At 43.9% G+C, this 17,125-nt stretch overlaps 1 protein-coding gene across 3 annotated transcripts in view; it reads right to left on the bottom strand.

The window, feature by feature from the left end:
- LOC105567724 (hemicentin-2-like) overlaps nt 1–17,125 on the bottom strand; it is a 134,461-nt gene that overhangs the window by 88,967 nt on the left and 28,369 nt on the right. For 2 of the 3 annotated variants that reach the window (XM_012022816.1, XM_012022818.1), the window contains exon 1: nt 2,616–2,946. The exons of the other annotated variant lie outside the window; for it this stretch is intronic. In XM_012022816.1, the coding sequence (XP_011878206.1) occupies nt 2,616–2,733 (118 nt within the window). In that variant the 5' untranslated portion in view covers nt 2,734–2,946. Of the gene's footprint in view, nt 1–2,615; nt 2,947–17,125 lie in introns of those variants that run through there. 3 annotated transcript variants of the gene reach the window in all.

Genomic DNA, 17,125 nt, shown 5'->3' on the forward strand with positions numbered 1-17,125 from the left:
AACGCTATGTACATATCTACCTTATTTTCTTCGAAAGCATTCTAGAATTTCTTCCACGGGAATAGTAGATCGAGCATGAAATTTGCCTGGCGAAAATTTTCAGGCACCATCCTGGTGCGATCGATTCTGCGTCTCGTACACTATACATGAATTGCCTGCACAATGGCAGTTTCTTATGAAATAAACCAAAGATTACTTGCTTCTCAGTCTGCCTGAGGGCAGATTGTCTATGCTACTTCCTGTCCTATTCTTTTGTCCGCTAAATGTAATTAATATTGAGGAACGACTTGTTTAATTATCATTATTATTTTCTTACAATAACCCTTATCCATTTATGATTGAAGTGATAAATGTAGAAATGTCATTTTAATTGGCTCATTTTCAATCATAAATGTATATTGACTGTGAACATCATTTATATTGCATTAGCAGTTTCCAGAATTATAGAGAATATACTCAGTGATTGTCAATTACGTCTAACATTAGTTCGTCTGTACTATCCAATACGTCATCAGTGACGATCTGAATATTCCCAGATATTCTCATTAAACTGTTACATTATTCTCTCAGTAAATATAGACGCTGAAAATACATCTGGACGACCAGAGTCAAAATTCGCCAAAATGTCAAAAGCTATTCGCGTTTGTTACAAAGTGCAAGTTGATAAAAGTCAATAATTGCGTACGCTCCAGATATAGCACGTCGGAGCTAATTATACATAAAGTGAAAATTTTCATTATACTATTTATATTGCATTTATAATATAAGAACAGAGATAAAGGTGAATGGGGCGCGATAGGTCGGAAGTTTTTCTCAAAGGAATTTCGCAAAAGTGCAAAAGTGGCGTCACATTATTTTCGCCCTCGCAGCCGAACGAGGCCGAACTCCGCTATTGAAACTCCAATTTTTTCTCTTCACGTCCCCACTGTAGAACATCCTTTTTTTATCGCGCAGCTATAAATTTAAGAGGGGCTTAGCGCCGTGGTTTAATTAAACTAGTTTAGCCGTCATTCTCTTCCCTAAGCCTTAGTCTTCTACGTGCTGTACCTGAATCGATCGGGGATACCTCCGTCCTACAATTTTCTTTATCGTTAATCCGCCAGGGTGTTAAATTAATTTTCGGTAGCGTATATTACATACAAAGGATCAAGTATAATAAGACGCGCGCATAGCGATATGGACACGATGGCAAAACTTTTCTAATAATCGATCCGCAAAAGTTTCCCCCCCCCGTTTACTCCTCTAGTTACTCTAAATATGCCAAGCAATCAATAATGCAGAAAAAAGATGCGATCATATTTTTAGTTTGGTTACGTCAGACATTACGTTATTATGGCATCGCTCATCGTCTGAGGATAGCTAGGCAAATTTAATATTAGTCTCCTGCTTGGTAAGAGATCTTTGACATTTACGAGTTCATTGCGTTGCTTGTCGCTTGAGTAATTTACGGAAGATCAGAATTGCTGTCTATATTAACACACGGTTTTAATGTAATGGATGTATCTTTAGAAATTTCTTTTTATTCGAAAAGGGAAGAGAGAAAAGCACGAGATTCGTCACAAATCGGAGAATATTAACTGGATACTAGACACTAACTAGATAGAAAAAATTACTCAAAGATTCAGCAATACTGAAGGTTGTTAGAAATTTGAATAATCGTTGAAATGGCTCTTTCTCTCTGAACTCTGTTTCTCCTTGTTCTACATTATTCGAAATCGCGTACGCGAGTGTCGTTTGATGAACACAATTACGACTACGTAATAGCACGAGAGATTTTAATCACAGAACGGTATTCCTATCGCTAATGATATGCATCGACCTTGCGCGGCCACGTACTGGTCGGATTAAAATTCCTACAATTGTGATTTACATTGAAGATTCGACCGCAATAAAATAACATGCCGTATGTTATTTTAATTTTTAAATACTCGCGCATAACTCGTCGACGTCGCGGCACGGCACACACACGGTAGTGCTTCAAGGACAGTTTCGACACGTGCGAAGTGCCCGTTTAATTATGGGACATCGTAGAACGTCGTTAATGATATTCAGAAGCACCTTTCCATTTATATCCCCCTTTATCGACTGTGCCACACTCGGGTTTCGTGAAGTCCTCGAGGGCGAAGCCGGAACGCGGCCGAGCAAAACTTCCTCGGATGAGGTCGACGATAATAATCCGCTGTTTAAAGTTCATAACAGCCTCGTGACGAGAGACCGTGGAGATTTGATTTAATTCGTCGCGTCACGACCTTCGATCCGCGAAAGACTACGCGGCGCGATATCGAGCCCTAAAATATCTCGGCACTTTTGCGTCGAGTACCTCGGGCATCGTCCAGAAAACTTTAAATACTACAGTACTTTCGACGGAACAATTTTCTGCTCTCTATGAAAGAATTTTTATTTTCCGACGATTTTGCAATCAATAATATCGCGCGCAGCGGAATAGCGCGGTACCAACTAGCGTTTTTATTAAATTCTACCGTCTGTTATATTGACACGGCAGTAAACCGGCGCATTTGTCGGTCGCGAGCACCTCGTGACTCCGCCGTACCGAAAGGGTTAAGCCCAGTTGTAAATCAGGCATAACTAGTGACGTAACGGGGCGCATTACTCACTTGGCTTATCTAGATCGGATAGTTCCACAGACGGCGAGTACGCCGTGGCGGCTACCAAGACCAGCATCGTCGTCGTCGTCGTCGTCACGACACTCCACCACCGCCACCTCCACCACATTTTGTTCCCCTTTCACGCGCACTGCACACACCCTCGACTCCCTAACGGCTGGGCGGCCCCTGCGCCCCCCACCCCCTTCAGTCGTTACGTTGTCTCGCGGCCGTTGCGAGCCAGCACTAATTGCAACCCCCAACGCTGCTGCCGTTCTCGTCGTTGATACCGTTGTCGTTGCTGTTGCTTCTGCTGCCACCGCCGCTGCTGCTGCTGCTTCTGCTTCTGCTGCTGCTGCTGCTGCTTCTGCTGCTGCTGCTGCATTGCGCCGCCATCCACATCATCCACCGTTCTTCGCCGTCGTTGTTGCTGCCGTCACCGTAAACCGACATGCCACGCAGTCGTCCTCTCTATCTATCTTGTCGCTCACGTACCCGTCATTTAACGAGACGCCGGCTATCTGTCTTTAGAGCCTCTCAAGAACGAAACACCGGGCCTCTAATGGCGATGTGTGCTAACGCCATACGGTATTCCCATCTTCCCAAGATCTCTTCTTGCGTAAGGTTCTCCTCGGGTTGGACGACTCGAGCACGCGATCGATCTCCCCGGCAGATTTTCCGATCGATGTGGACGTAATTCTTCAAACTCGCAGATATCGCCAGTAGTTGAAACTTTATCCGCTCCGGGCCATTTGCGCCGTTTGTTATCGCGCCCTTTTTCTATTCCACGACCGATGCGTTCTGTCAGGTAAATTTTTCGCTGCCGCGGGATACCATGGGGCGTGTTGGTCGAACGGATGATCACTGGATTTGCCGGATAAACGGATCCGTAACGGAGCGAAGCCTCTCCTGACAGGTTCTGAGTAGCGATTGTAGTTTTATCGTCGCGGAGAGTGCAGCGCGACGGATGCCAGGCTCCCTCCGGATTCTGTGCGCCTCTGTCTCCTATGCCCGTCGCGAATCCCGCTAATGCGTTCGATCGCGCACAGTAAACCTCCGCGGAGTGAAACAAGATATCCGCCGGGCCTTTTGCAAACTCAACTTGCAAAGTGGGTTCGACGTGTCCCGATATTCCGATAATCGAAACTTCAGCGCGATATACGTCCAATCGCAACGGTGAGCTGCGGAGTCCGACAATTTTCACAAAACACCTTAACAAGTTTATTTCGTCTGATCAAAGGTAGATGCGATATCGATCGGAAATAATGAGATTCAATGCGAAGGCAAGTTTGAGCCGCTCGCAAAAATCACTCGTCTCAAAATCGGATCATTCCAGTTCATTTTTCTAGAACTTTGCACGAGCGGTAAAATCGAACGAAACTTGTTTGCTCTTAAAATTACGCGGATGTCGGAGATTGCGGAACAAAGCGCTCGTCGGAACGAATACCATCGCTCTTTACCGCTGACTGCACTTTCTGCTGCTATATTTCGCCCTTATATTCCAGCATAATGGCCTTGTCGAGCAACAGTCAAGAATCAACGATGAGCTGCATGTGGATAAAAGTTGTTGGCAAAGTTATACATGATGCATCGGCGCTGCGCGATTAAAGTGCCGCAAACGGGCTTAACTGTAACGCGCGCGTTGCTGGTTAATCGAACACGATGCTACACAAGTATCCGGTTGGCGGTATTTACTTGGAAGCACACAGTGCCCGCGGTCGATCTTTTCGCACTTACCCCTCGACCTTACCCCGGCGAGCGAGCATGTGCGTTACGCGCGCACTCGTGGGACGGTCGTGATTCGCGCCCGGAGGTCGAAGAGGGATCCTCAGACGTGGCGTAAAGGGGAGGAATCGCGAAATCCACTCGCGTCAACTTCCGCGATGTCGCGCCTAAACGGCGGAAAAACGCGATCGTGCCGCCGTGTGTCCCGCGGATCGTAACTTCCGGATCATCGATCGGCACTTGCGGAGCGGGTCGCGGAGGTGGCCGACCTGGTGACCCGTGGACGATGACACCGCGTGCTTTTGCTCCGATTTTGATTCATGGATCACTCGGTCCGCGTCGCGTACCGTCGTCAAGCGCGCGGCAACGAACCTCCCCTGCGATGAAGCCACATCGAGTCCTGACCCGCGGCGGCTCGGTACTGAAACCATTGAATATCGCGAGGAACCCTCGCAAGCCGCGTCGGCTTGCTCCGCTCGCGCTCGGTCGTCTTCGGGCACGCTCGCGCCGTTCGTCCCTCTCTGGACCCCGGGTTTATCCTCCGCCTCTCGGTCGCTCGCTCGCTCGCGCGGTTTGCTCCGAAACTCCCACATTCGGCGCGCATCTCCTGTCTCCGTCGTGGGGACCGCTATGATTTACAGGCGCAGCTAATGAGTCGCCATAATCGCCGCGCGGTCCAGGCGCGGATGTGCGTGAACGTGAGATTTTCGGCAGAACATGAGAGCGCGCGCGACGCGAAAGCGGGACGGAATGCCGGATCGTTACACTCTTGCGAAATTAAGCGAGGCTTCGGGAAAATGCTTGCGATGGAATCGAACTGGCTTCAAAATGTATATAGATTTCACCGAGAAAACGGAGCGCGGTGCTGCCTGATGTATAACACGAGTGAACCTTATTGAAACCGGTTATATCCTGCTATATGCGTATATTTCCAAAACTTGAGACCTCTCCCGCCGGATCTATAGACTTTGAGGATCTATAGAACTCGCGTGTACTTGTTGAAAGAGGATATTGCACATAACGATAAATATGTCCTCCAAGAATGAGAGCACGTACTTACATCACAGAGTGTGTTCATGAAAACTGATAGTTCGTGCGTATCTAGCGCATGCACGAGATAACGGCCCTCGAAGCTTCATGACTCTCTCTACGAGAACTCGCTCCAATCACGATAAATTCCGGCTTTCGTGTTTCCATCGCTATCGGCAATCGCCTGCAAATCACTTCCTAATCCTCATCGAGTAGGTATCTACCAAGGTACCCTCCCTAAATCCGCTTTGAATGTTCAAGAATGTTCCTATATGTATACGTGTCCTGTATCGCTATTTTTCTTTTCGTCTACCATACAACGTCGATTTAAAGGTTCGCTTAAACGATTTTTCGTTTATCTCGGATTTTAATCGTCTATTAAAATATGCGACTGAAATTTACGTGACATCACAGACAAACTGTTCACGTTTTCGCAACTAGAAGGAAGCTAATATTTGCGCCCAGCGGTCCAAATACTTTTCTGCCGTCCAGCCTATCGCGTTCGCTTTTCGAGATGTAATTAAGTAAGAATCACATTGAAACAGTTGACGCGATAAGCGGGACGCTTCTCACGAAATCTTCATTAATTCATTACTTTATTAATTATTAATCGATAAATCAAAATGTAGTTAATGACCGCATTGATATTTAGGTACATTGTTATGTTAATAGCTATTTTCATATTTTAATAAATTTTATACATTAATTCGTGATTATACATTAGATTTTGCTACGCGATTCCATGCGAGGGCGCAGAAAATCGATATTCAATAATAAACAATATTTAATAACGTTTATGCGTTCTAATTACATCGATATCCAGAACCAACCATAATTGATGGATGTCGCTATTTGCCTAACGTTTCGCAACCTTGATAAAGTTATGCATTCTAATAGATGCAACATTGATCTAAAATATATGTGCAAATAAATTTGTCGCGTTATCGTGAGCAATAAAATATATACCGACATTACGTTTCTACCGCAGCGTATTTGGACAATCACGAGAGCGCAAACATTATTTAGAGGACACGGCTGGCCCGATTGATTTCACGAAGTGTGGTGACACGCAATCGATTCTCGGGTCATTGATCCGAGAACAGTGAATTAATATTCCACTGAAAATAGCTCTCGATGTACGGCATAAAACGCAGCCGCGTTTTAATTAAAGATAATTCTAGAAAAGTCTCCTCTCTCTCTCCTCCTCCTCGCAGGTAGGTTCCCGCTGTAATTGTACCCCGTGACTTTTCGGAATATCAGCCAGCGCGTCCCGCTTAGGTCAAAAGGGCATCGTTGATATATGTATGACGTTAATATTTCTCGCATTAACAATACGCACACATATTACTTAGCCGTAAAACCGTTCGCTTGCACACCGAGTTAAAAGTAATCGTTCAAAGAGGCGCAATCGGCGGTCCTCATCTACCACGTGCACACAAGCCCGACGCTGCGTGCTTCGTTTCATCCCGAATCGCCGATATTTTACATCGGGCACAGAGCCTGCTTTCATGGATGCCCGGCGAATTGGAACTCGACACCGCGTCATGCATCATGGTACATCGTCGGACACCCAGGCTGTTAACCCAAAGCGCAAGCTGGATACGATGTTATAGGCTTCCCTGTGTACTCTTCGACTTGTCGAATAAACCATGAAGCCTGTCAGTCACATTGCCTCCTCGTCTTCCCGACCACCAATGCTCTCGCGTCCTCTCAATGGAATCTGAAAATCGGCTTTTACCCCGCTCGTTCGACAGGTGCCACAAAGGCAATCGATTATACCGCGCGGCTCTGAGAGCGAGCTCCAATTCGGATATCTTAATTGCACGCCCTCCCGTTGCTTTGATAACTATTTTAATTCCCGTCCTTATACGCGATCGGGTTTCAACGACGACCGCGGCAGCGATCGATACACAACGCCGCGTGTCGAAGAAATCGCCTCGTCCTCTTCGGCGAAACACACTTTCCAATTATTCGCGCGCGAAAACAAATACGAAATTTGGCTCGGGGCTCGTTGAGAATGCATTAAAGATACGTATGGTAAAATATTCATACGGAAAGAAGATACGGTGAGCTACGTGCACTTGGATACGAGCGCGACGTAACCGCGCGCGCTTCTCTCCTTACCGTACCATTTAACAAATAATCTCGACACTCGCAGCATCGCGCGCTTCCCACTGTCTATTGTGCTCGCAAATCACTCGCCCGCTAAGACATCCGTGTGAATAATGGTGCCATGTCTCTTATTACTGCGATTTTCGCAGAGTCACAATAATGCTCTCTCCCCAGTGTTGTGAAAGAACCCGGATTCCTAAAATCTTTCTGGTAGAGCAGAGGCGAGCATCGGGACGCGAAAGCGCGGCGCTTCTGTTCGATCATAAGCGCGTCATTAATCACCGGACTAATGGCTCTCACTATTTCCACTATTGTCGCCATTATCGGCAAAATCGATCGGGGAAATGGAAAACCGCCCGTTCGTTTGTTTCGCCCCGAAAGAAACGAGCGGGTTGGCTAAGTAGAGGGTGAGAAACACTCCATGGTCCCGTAACAGTTAACGGTGGCGCGGGATGGGGCCGGGATGTAACACGAATGGCGTGGGGAAACGAGAAAGAGCCGTTCCGGAATTTATGCTGGTGTTTACGCCAAGTGGACGGCCGCAGTTCCGCAGTGTGAAACGCGATGGGTAAGAATAGTTATTACGATCTATCGAACTACCGTCTTTCGTCGGAGAGACGGGAAATTCTGTCTCGTCTTTTTAGATCTCTGCCGCGTGTATCTTGCGTCTCTACGCGATTTTTCTCCCTTCGTTCCAAAACGATCAATGGGGGGGAAAAAAGTAGACGAGAGAGAGAGAGAGAGAATCGGCGCGCGGATTCCCGGAATTGTGGGCAGACCAAGTTTTTCTTAACTTCTCGGAGACCAGGTATGTCGAGGCGGGAACGTTCCTGAATATCCATTACTCGGTGCAATTTCCAACACCCCCCGGCCGCAATCAGAGGAGGAAAATGACTGCCCTAATGTAATTTTACGAGATTCCCGTCTTTTGCGTCCGGAAGTTTCCTGATTTAGCGTCGAATGTTCTCGGACGCTGTATCCCTTTGGTTTTTAGTTATGAACTATTTTAAAATGAATTATCAGTATGAACCGCGCGCCAGCGGAACGGACGTTATTGAACTGGGCCGTGGTAAAAGTTATGAATTACTTCGGGAGAAGTAGCAAACTCGGGCGAACTTTCGTGAAGCCGAAATCAAGTTTAACATCAACCTACGCCGCGTTTCACACTTACGTTTCCCTGAGATATCACTCGCGGCCCCACCCGCCATATGTTCGTATGAGAATTTCTGTTTTTGCCGAAAAACCTCGTACATCAAAATTCATTGCTGCTTTATCACTTATATTGCCGTAACTCTCGGAAACTGCCGTTACAACTTTAGACCGGCTATTGCATAATTAAACGTCAAGTTAAAACTGCCACGCGGTCCACCGTGCGATGCAATTCACGAAGCGATATCGAGATGAAATTCCGCAGCGTCGTTTATATTGGTTTTCCCCATGCACGGATTGTTATCGCGCGATTCATCTGAAATATTTTAACGTCCATGCTTTTTTGCATTTCTTTGAGTAACCTGCGGCGAGGGATAGGCCAGAGAGGTGTGAAAGGCGGGAGGTGCCGCGATCGTCTCGATGAAAAACGTGTTCGGGCAACGATAATGGAGGACAAGGCGTGCTACGAATATCACGTTCTTTCGCACGAAACGATCTGCATCTTCGTTACGCCTGCGCCGCCCCATGAGAACCCGTGGACAAGCCACACATTATGCAGATAACGCGTTGTTCGATCAACGAAAATCACGCAGTCTCACCTTCGCCTCTCCCCCACCCTATCTCCCACACGTTACACTGTTCCCACCTTTTTAACGAGAAAGAAAGGCGGAACTGTCAAGCGCATACTTCATATGCGTTGGGCGTATTAGCCGGTACAACCGGTTACCTGCTTTTCTCGGAAATGCAAATTCGCGAAAACTATTGTTCGCTCTTGATAAATATCGCTCGGCACGGGTTATACCGCACACCGCACGTCGCAGTTAAGCTAAACTCCGAGAGCGAATTTTATTTTTATACAATTTCATTTTTAATCGTAGATTCCTCTCGGTATTATTTTTACTTAACCGGCTTTCAATTTTGAAATATGTTTGGTACTAAGCGCGCAAAACGAAGAAATCACCATATACGCTGGTGGAAAAATAAGCGTCAATGGATTGATATAACAGAGAATGAGAGAGAAGCGGGGAAATAGCGTGAGTCGAAAACAAAGTACGAAAAGGGTGAAATAAAGGCAGCCTTTCGCCAAGGATTCCGCGGCAGCCGACTTCACTGGTTGCTTCAAGACCCTTCTACTCCCGGGGCTTTCTCCTTAACGAGGAACGACTTGTCCTCGTTACCACACTAGGAAAACAGGGATCAAGAGAAACGTAAGCGGGAAAGATGTTTCTCTCTGAACCGAAGGATTTGCAGAGCCCGCGAAAAAATTAGTTTTGTATGAGATGGTTTTTTTCACAAAAGCAAACCCATTGACAGCTACCGCTGGCAATACATGTTAACCGTATGCAAATATTGTGCAAAGGTTTTGCACGCATGTAATCGAACGACCGTGCATGCGAAAAGTAATAAAACAACTTAAAAATTGTAATTATTTTTGTTAACGATTTATGTTACTTAATTTATTGCAGCTGTAATTACAAGTAATACAAGCTTTAGAAACATTGTAATTCCCTGACAATGATAAAGTAATTTGTTCGGAAAGAACCATTTTTCTCATGAAACCAAGCGTTGGATATAAATCGAAAAGGAAATTTCTTTCGTACTTATCTAAAATAAGTAATTAAGATAAACAATATTGCGCTTTTTACGTCGGAAGGGACAAGGAACCGACTGCGATAAGAAACGGGAAAATAAAAAACAAAAGTGTTTCAAGTAGTGATTACCCACCCAATAGTGAATAGCTATTATTGGTTCTTCTGTAACAGTGTGCGTAACGATCATGGTCGATCAATACTTACGCACAGTTATTTCTTGCAGGCCAGTAATACCACGCCAAAGGATAAAACGATGGCGTAAGAACTTAAGTGAAAGAAAAATCTTGGACACATTTTTTTCACCAGAAAAGTCGCGAATTAAAGCGAAATTATTTATATTGCTAATAATATTCTAATGTATTCGTATGTAAAATATGTTTACGTTTATATAATATTCAATACAAGTCAATCAAGAAAAGAATGAGAAGAAATAAAGATACTGTTCGAAATAATAAATACAGTGCCATTTTTCACACAAAGTTGTTTCGCAAACATATTTTGTCGCGTGAGACTTTATTCTATTTCGAATGTATCGGCCTCATACCGATAACTTGAAATAATAAATAGAAATATTTAAGAATAACACGCGGACGATGAACAAAATATTCGTAAATGTCTAAACGTAAATAAGTTTTTTACGTTGCCCAAGTTAAATTCACTGGAATGAAAGATAGTTGCTCAACAACTTTAGCTTCATCATAATACTGGGGCGCGATATTGCGACACATAAGTTACATCTGCCGCGGAGCTTAACACAAAGAAAGAAATAAAATTTAAAAAGTAACGAAGGGAAGAAGCCGCACGAGGAGCAAGAGAAATGCGACTGTCATTGAATATTATGAAAAGATTATATATTTTTCCTCTTTTTAATTTAATCTTTTTTAAAATTTAATTTAATTTTTATATAAGACAATTCCTATAAAACGCGATTCAAGAAATGACGTTGATCCATTATAATTAACATGTAATTTTATTTAATTAATTACAACATTGCGTATTATTAATGTTGAATGATATTAAATATCGATCATCCGTGACGGAGAGCCATATTAACCGCAGAGCAGCTTTTATCACTCCACTAACTCAATTAGCAATCTTATTATAGATTGAAAAGGCAATAAATAGCACGGTGTGAGATTAGTTGCCACAGTACGAATATTCAGTCAAATATTGCAGACATTGAGATGTTCTGCTGTTTAATATAAATAATTGGTGTCATTTTTCAAGAGGAATATGTCGTTTATATCCATACACTGATACAAACTCCTGCAACATTCAAAACAACGTTAAACTTCTAAATGTTGCAATGCATGTGTGAATATACGTGGATACGACTCTATCGATTAATTTTTCACATTGCTTGTCATGGACATATATGTATGTAAACCAAAATTCCAAAGCAAAAATGTTTCCGTCACTCAGACGCTACACCTGTAGATTAAACACAATGCCTGTAACGTGATCTTTCTTTGCTCAGCCGATGGACATGGCCGATTTTTGGCTTAATCCTGAAGGGAGACACGGGTCCAATAAATACTCATTGTCAGAACCCGGGTTGTCTATTACCCCAAAATACATATTTGATATACGCCGACGACAACGTCCATATTCGTCGTCGCTTCCGGATTTCGCGAATCTCCAATTTCGGCGCATCTTTCCGTTTCTCATACGACCTGAGGCTCGTGCTGCATATCCGCGCGCGTGTCGTACGCGGTTTCCGTGCACGGTCGCGTTATACATCGCGATTCCGCGCGCTTGCAACATCATTATGCCATGCATCAGATAAAAGCGTAATTAAAGGGTTCGCGCTTATACGCGGGCGCCATGCTACGCCGACGGGCATTGAAAGGTTGAAACGAAACGGGCTTCGCGGACAGCGTGAAAGAGAGTCAGATAGATAGATAGAAAGAGAGAGAGAGCGAGGGAGGGAGGGAGGGAGGAGAGAGAGAGAGAGAGAGCCGGTAAATTGTAAAACGTGACGCAGATTACGCGCAATAGCGGTGTAGCCTGTAATAATAAATTGTCATCGATGGGCTGGATGTTAAACAACCGTGCAACGCACACCGTGGCTCGTGGATTTAGTTGGAAATTTTTGCCAGTACGGCAAAGAATAGGATTACGTTAAAAAAAATTGGCGAACACACGGTGAGCATCAAAACAAAACACGTTGCAACTCCTGATGGTACATTGAATAAATCTCCCGTAACGAAATTCTGTATCGTCTAAAACGATATTTGCCAATATCTTAATTATTCGGTCAGAAAATACAAAACAACGTAACTCAATCGACCATATTCCATAGAGATAATAAAATCTTGCCCCGATTTTTCAAGGTTAAATAATAATCTTCGATTTTAAACGTGCAATTAGCGCTTAATTACTAACAGATAATCTCAGAAAATCTTCATCGGGAGCGGTTAACTCGAATTTCACTTAATAGATGTTTTATCGTATCCCTTTTGGTTATTAATTATTCATGCTATAACGCAGTTTTGTGTACGTATTTTTTAAATAATATTTTTGTTATTAATTTTTTTATACCCAAAAAATATAATAGATTATTTTTATCTACTTAACCTAAGTGATCTTTATTGTGCGATGAACATCATTTAGGATACTCGAATTAGCTTAAATGATGTATTAAGTAGTATAGGAGCTGTAGAGAAAGCAATTAATCTTAGGGAAGTAATTTAATTAAGGCGAGGATGACACGCGGTTAATTTTACCCTTTGTGTGTAATTGCCTAAGTTGGCAAGATTATCCAGCAAGCACGAAAATTGCTTGCATCTCATAACTTGCGATTAATACAACAATAATCCTATGCGAGGATTACACCTTGATAATGTACAACGTATAATGCAAGAATGAAATTTTCTCAACGCTACGATAAAAAATTTATTACGTAATTATGTAAAAACACCTAATGAAAATTTCTCATAATTTAGTTACGTCCAATTTTACAGAAAAATGTATAAAAGTTGCTTCAAAATACCTCATAATTATACATCAATAATTTAATTTTAACAAGGACGACGTAAATATACTACAGTAATAAAATTCTAACGGTAGAAATCAAAGTCTTCTCGATGAATTGCAACTTAAGATAAGAGACTGTGTCATAAATACGAAAAAGACAAAGATATATCAAAACTGATGGACACGAATAATTAATATTCTACTGTCGCAATTTATCTGCAATCGATCTCTTTTTTTTCTTTTTCCCAATTAGTGCGGAATGTAGACATAGCTTCCGCTGTTCCTCTCAGCAGAGACGCTCGACGATAAAAGTCGTCAATATTTTCCATGACGGCAACCACCGCGATGTAATGGATACGATACCAAATGTCGACGTAGTCGAACGCGTATATTCATACACGCATTCGCCAACACGTGCAAACAACCAATGCGGTGCGATACGTCAAAGCGCCGGGTCGAGTTATAAATTCGAATTGCGCTGCATGACAAAACGGGTCCGGCTCTATTTGCAGATTGAATTGCCGATATTAACGAAAAATTCATTAAACACATGCGATTTATAGATTATATATGTACGCGCATTAATAGCGGGGCCGCGGGCGCCTCGCAATTTGGCTTTCGAAATTTTGGATGAGAGATAAAGGCTTCCTCCGGCCTGCCCATTTCGATTGTTTAATCTTTATTGCCGTGGTACATTTGATCGTAAATATTGTTATTTAATGCGAGACCGATGGCGCCATATTGATCAATATAAAGGATTTATCGGCCGCTATAAAATAGATCTTACGCTATCGTTATCCACTAAAATGAATATTGACGCGGCCGAAATTTATAATCGCGCAATATCCGGCTTTAACCGTGCCTCTGCTTTAATTTGCGCTCTACCAAATCAATTTTGTTATATTACTGTTTGGATGTTAGATGATAAACACGCTGAGTAGCGTGCAATACAATGCATAGGCATTAAGAAATCGGAGCGGAGATGTTCCCGATCATCCTTTTATCGGGCAACTCCTTTCTCTTCAAAGCTCCGTTCTTTTCGATACGCATCTACAAAATAAAATATCAATATGGTACAAAGGGCATCATCCGAGAGCCAGGAAATTGCTAATACATTTTAATGACTTCATCAGCGGCCGTAGAATTTTGAAAGAGTAGCTCGATCAATACCGAGAATGAGTTCCTACTAGATTCTACGGCACTCTCAAATCTTCTCGGGTGCAGAACGGGATGCTAGAAGATGGTTTGAGGACCTGAGGCTCAGCCGAGCATAATGGGATAAGATCTCCGACGGATAAGGTGTGTTTCTCTTCGCCGTACGTCTAACGCGCTCCTGCAGGAGATTCCAGCCAACTGAGTCACGTTCCTTAATTGTTTTAGCGCAATCAGTTACAGTTCGTCGGCTGGTAATTACACGGAGCTTGCCTGTCCTAGAGATCTCGCGGAACATGTAGCCTCCCTTTTTTTTGCCAGGAAAACAGTTTTCCACGGCTTTCCGGGAAGCAACGGTGGCCGTCACTTACGGCACAATGCGACGGCGGACATTGTCACGTGACGGGTAAACATCCATTACCTCGACGGAGCGAAACGCCTCGGTTCCGGCCGATTCTAACCATTTGGCCGTTTCAAAGGACAGGCAAATCGATCCGGCGACCTTCGGTCGGCTTCGGGAACAAGGGAAAAGGTGGACCCTAGCCGGTCCCCCATGACTGGTCGCTTCCTCGATAAATATCTGGCGGAGATATTACGATCTCTCGATTGGATTCGATCGACCATTTCACGAGCCTTCTCTTCGGCCTGGATTAGGGGAGAGAGGATGATTTAAGGTTAATTTCAGACGGATTATCCTTCCTTCGTTTCTGGAACGCGCGGTTCTTCGTGGTCTTATTGGCGCGACGAGACTCAAATTGACCCATCCTGGACGCTGTACGAAATGAAACAAAACGGCGCGTGGCATCTCGATTGACAACTAATCGAAAGATATAATGAGCGAAGGAGTAACATTTTCAAAGGATACGAGACTCGAGGCACGATCGTTTCTGCTATGTAACATTCAACTGTACAATATCTTTAGATGCCAAGTTGCAATATAACAAATAACGTTCGTTGCTTTATTTTAAATATTTCTTATTAATCTAAATATTCTAATAAAGTCAAGTTTTAAAGGGGTGTTTCGAATAGAGTGCTCGTGCTGAAACGTCGTATTGAGACGACCTGTTTAATCTTAATATCAATAAGATGTGTTACACATCGATATCGTTCATTTACCTCATCAATTGAGAAGCGTGTTTGGTAACTACCGGCTGCGGAAACATGTAAATTTGCGAGCGCGTGATTGTGCGACGGGGGGATCTGTTATTACACACCCGGGAAATTTCATTTAGCGTGACGTTTGTCACGTGATTATGCCACGTAATTAGCGAAATAACACCTGGACATTTAATAACTCATCGGCTTGACTGAAACAAGCGGTGTGATGCGTTCACAATAGGCGCTTGCCCTGTATCGGCGTTGAAAATGTAACAATTTTCGGCTGTGTAATCGCGTGCGATCAGTTCGTACTCGTTTACTCAAAATATCGGTTACTGCGTGTAACACAAGCAGAGAATGGCTAAACTGCATCGAGTATGAATTAACACATCGCGGAAAGTCATTGACTCGCGCCCGGCCGCGATCGATACCGCCGTTTTTCCCGCAATCTTATTAATTAGTTCATTAATCGTTACGCGCCAGTACGATCTTTATTAACGTTCTTTATTAACTTTAAAAAATTGGAAAGCGGCAACGTCAAAAAAGCTACGAGTACATAGAATAGAAAAGATTGTCACTATATACTTTGTCATATTTGACAAGTCGAAATATTAAAGCGCCGACGTGTTTGACCCCAATATCTTTCAAAAAATGTTTCCAATGACACAACATTGCAGCAGCGCACTGAATTATTGCAGCACGTTTCGTTTCACTAATACCTCTCTCAAAATTTGTTCCAAAAAGCGCCATTAAGTACGGCCGCGTAACAGACTAAAAGTAAGCGTCTGAAAGCTTATCATTTGGTGGAAATGAACAATAAATTTTTCCCGGGCATCACCGATGTGTATCGTAACCGTAATTTTCTCTCGCAACAATGATATCGGACGCGTCGATATCGACTGGCTGAGAGAACTACTTCCTCGAAAATTAGCAGCGGAAGCGAGCGCGAACCGGGGCCCAACTTTATATCGAGTAACTCGGCCGAAAGTTAAACCCTGCTGCCGCGTAATCGCTTTGGCGAAACGCTCCGCGCCGCCGTAGGGCGAGCGCGCCGCACGAATATCCAGACGTCATTTAATCGGACATTCCTCTCAAGGTTTCAGGGTCTCGCCGCGTCTCGTCGTGTATCTCTTCCGCTTCGAGGCATCGCGTCACGATAACCCACGGTGCCAAGGCAACTACGGCAAGTTTCATTCCGGGATTACGGCCCGGGTCCCGCGGTCGTAGACGACGTTACCTATCTACCTAGCGGACGCTCGATTCGCAGTCGGGAGACCTCGTATTACAAGACGGGACGAGCATCGTAATGAGAGATGCGAATTACAAGAGGCGGAAGCTGCTCGGCATGGCCTATCGGCAGTTCGATACAATTGAGAGGAAGAAGCTCTTAATCCAATTACAGCCAAAATGTTTGTTTTTTTTTCCTTCAATCACTCGTTCGGATTTTACGCTGTAACCGATAATCTACGTCGTTGAAGCGAGACGTGCGAAAGAATTTTCCCTGTCGCATTTGATATGCGTTAATGCCAATTGCCTTTCCAGCCTAACGTGAATGTTATACATCAAAAGGGAAACTTCTCTCGATATAAGTGCGAAATTTTGCGTCTAACTTTCGCGTACAAGTTTCATGTTACCACGGAGGTATGAATTCGTGGAAGCAAAAGTAACATTTCATATCAACTGACATAC

Source organism: Vollenhovia emeryi, unplaced genomic scaffold, assembly GCF_000949405.1.
Source record: "Vollenhovia emeryi isolate VEMERY1.0 unplaced genomic scaffold, V.emery_V1.0 DF939135.1, whole genome shotgun sequence".
Lineage (NCBI taxonomy): Eukaryota > Metazoa > Arthropoda > Insecta > Hymenoptera > Formicidae > Vollenhovia > Vollenhovia emeryi.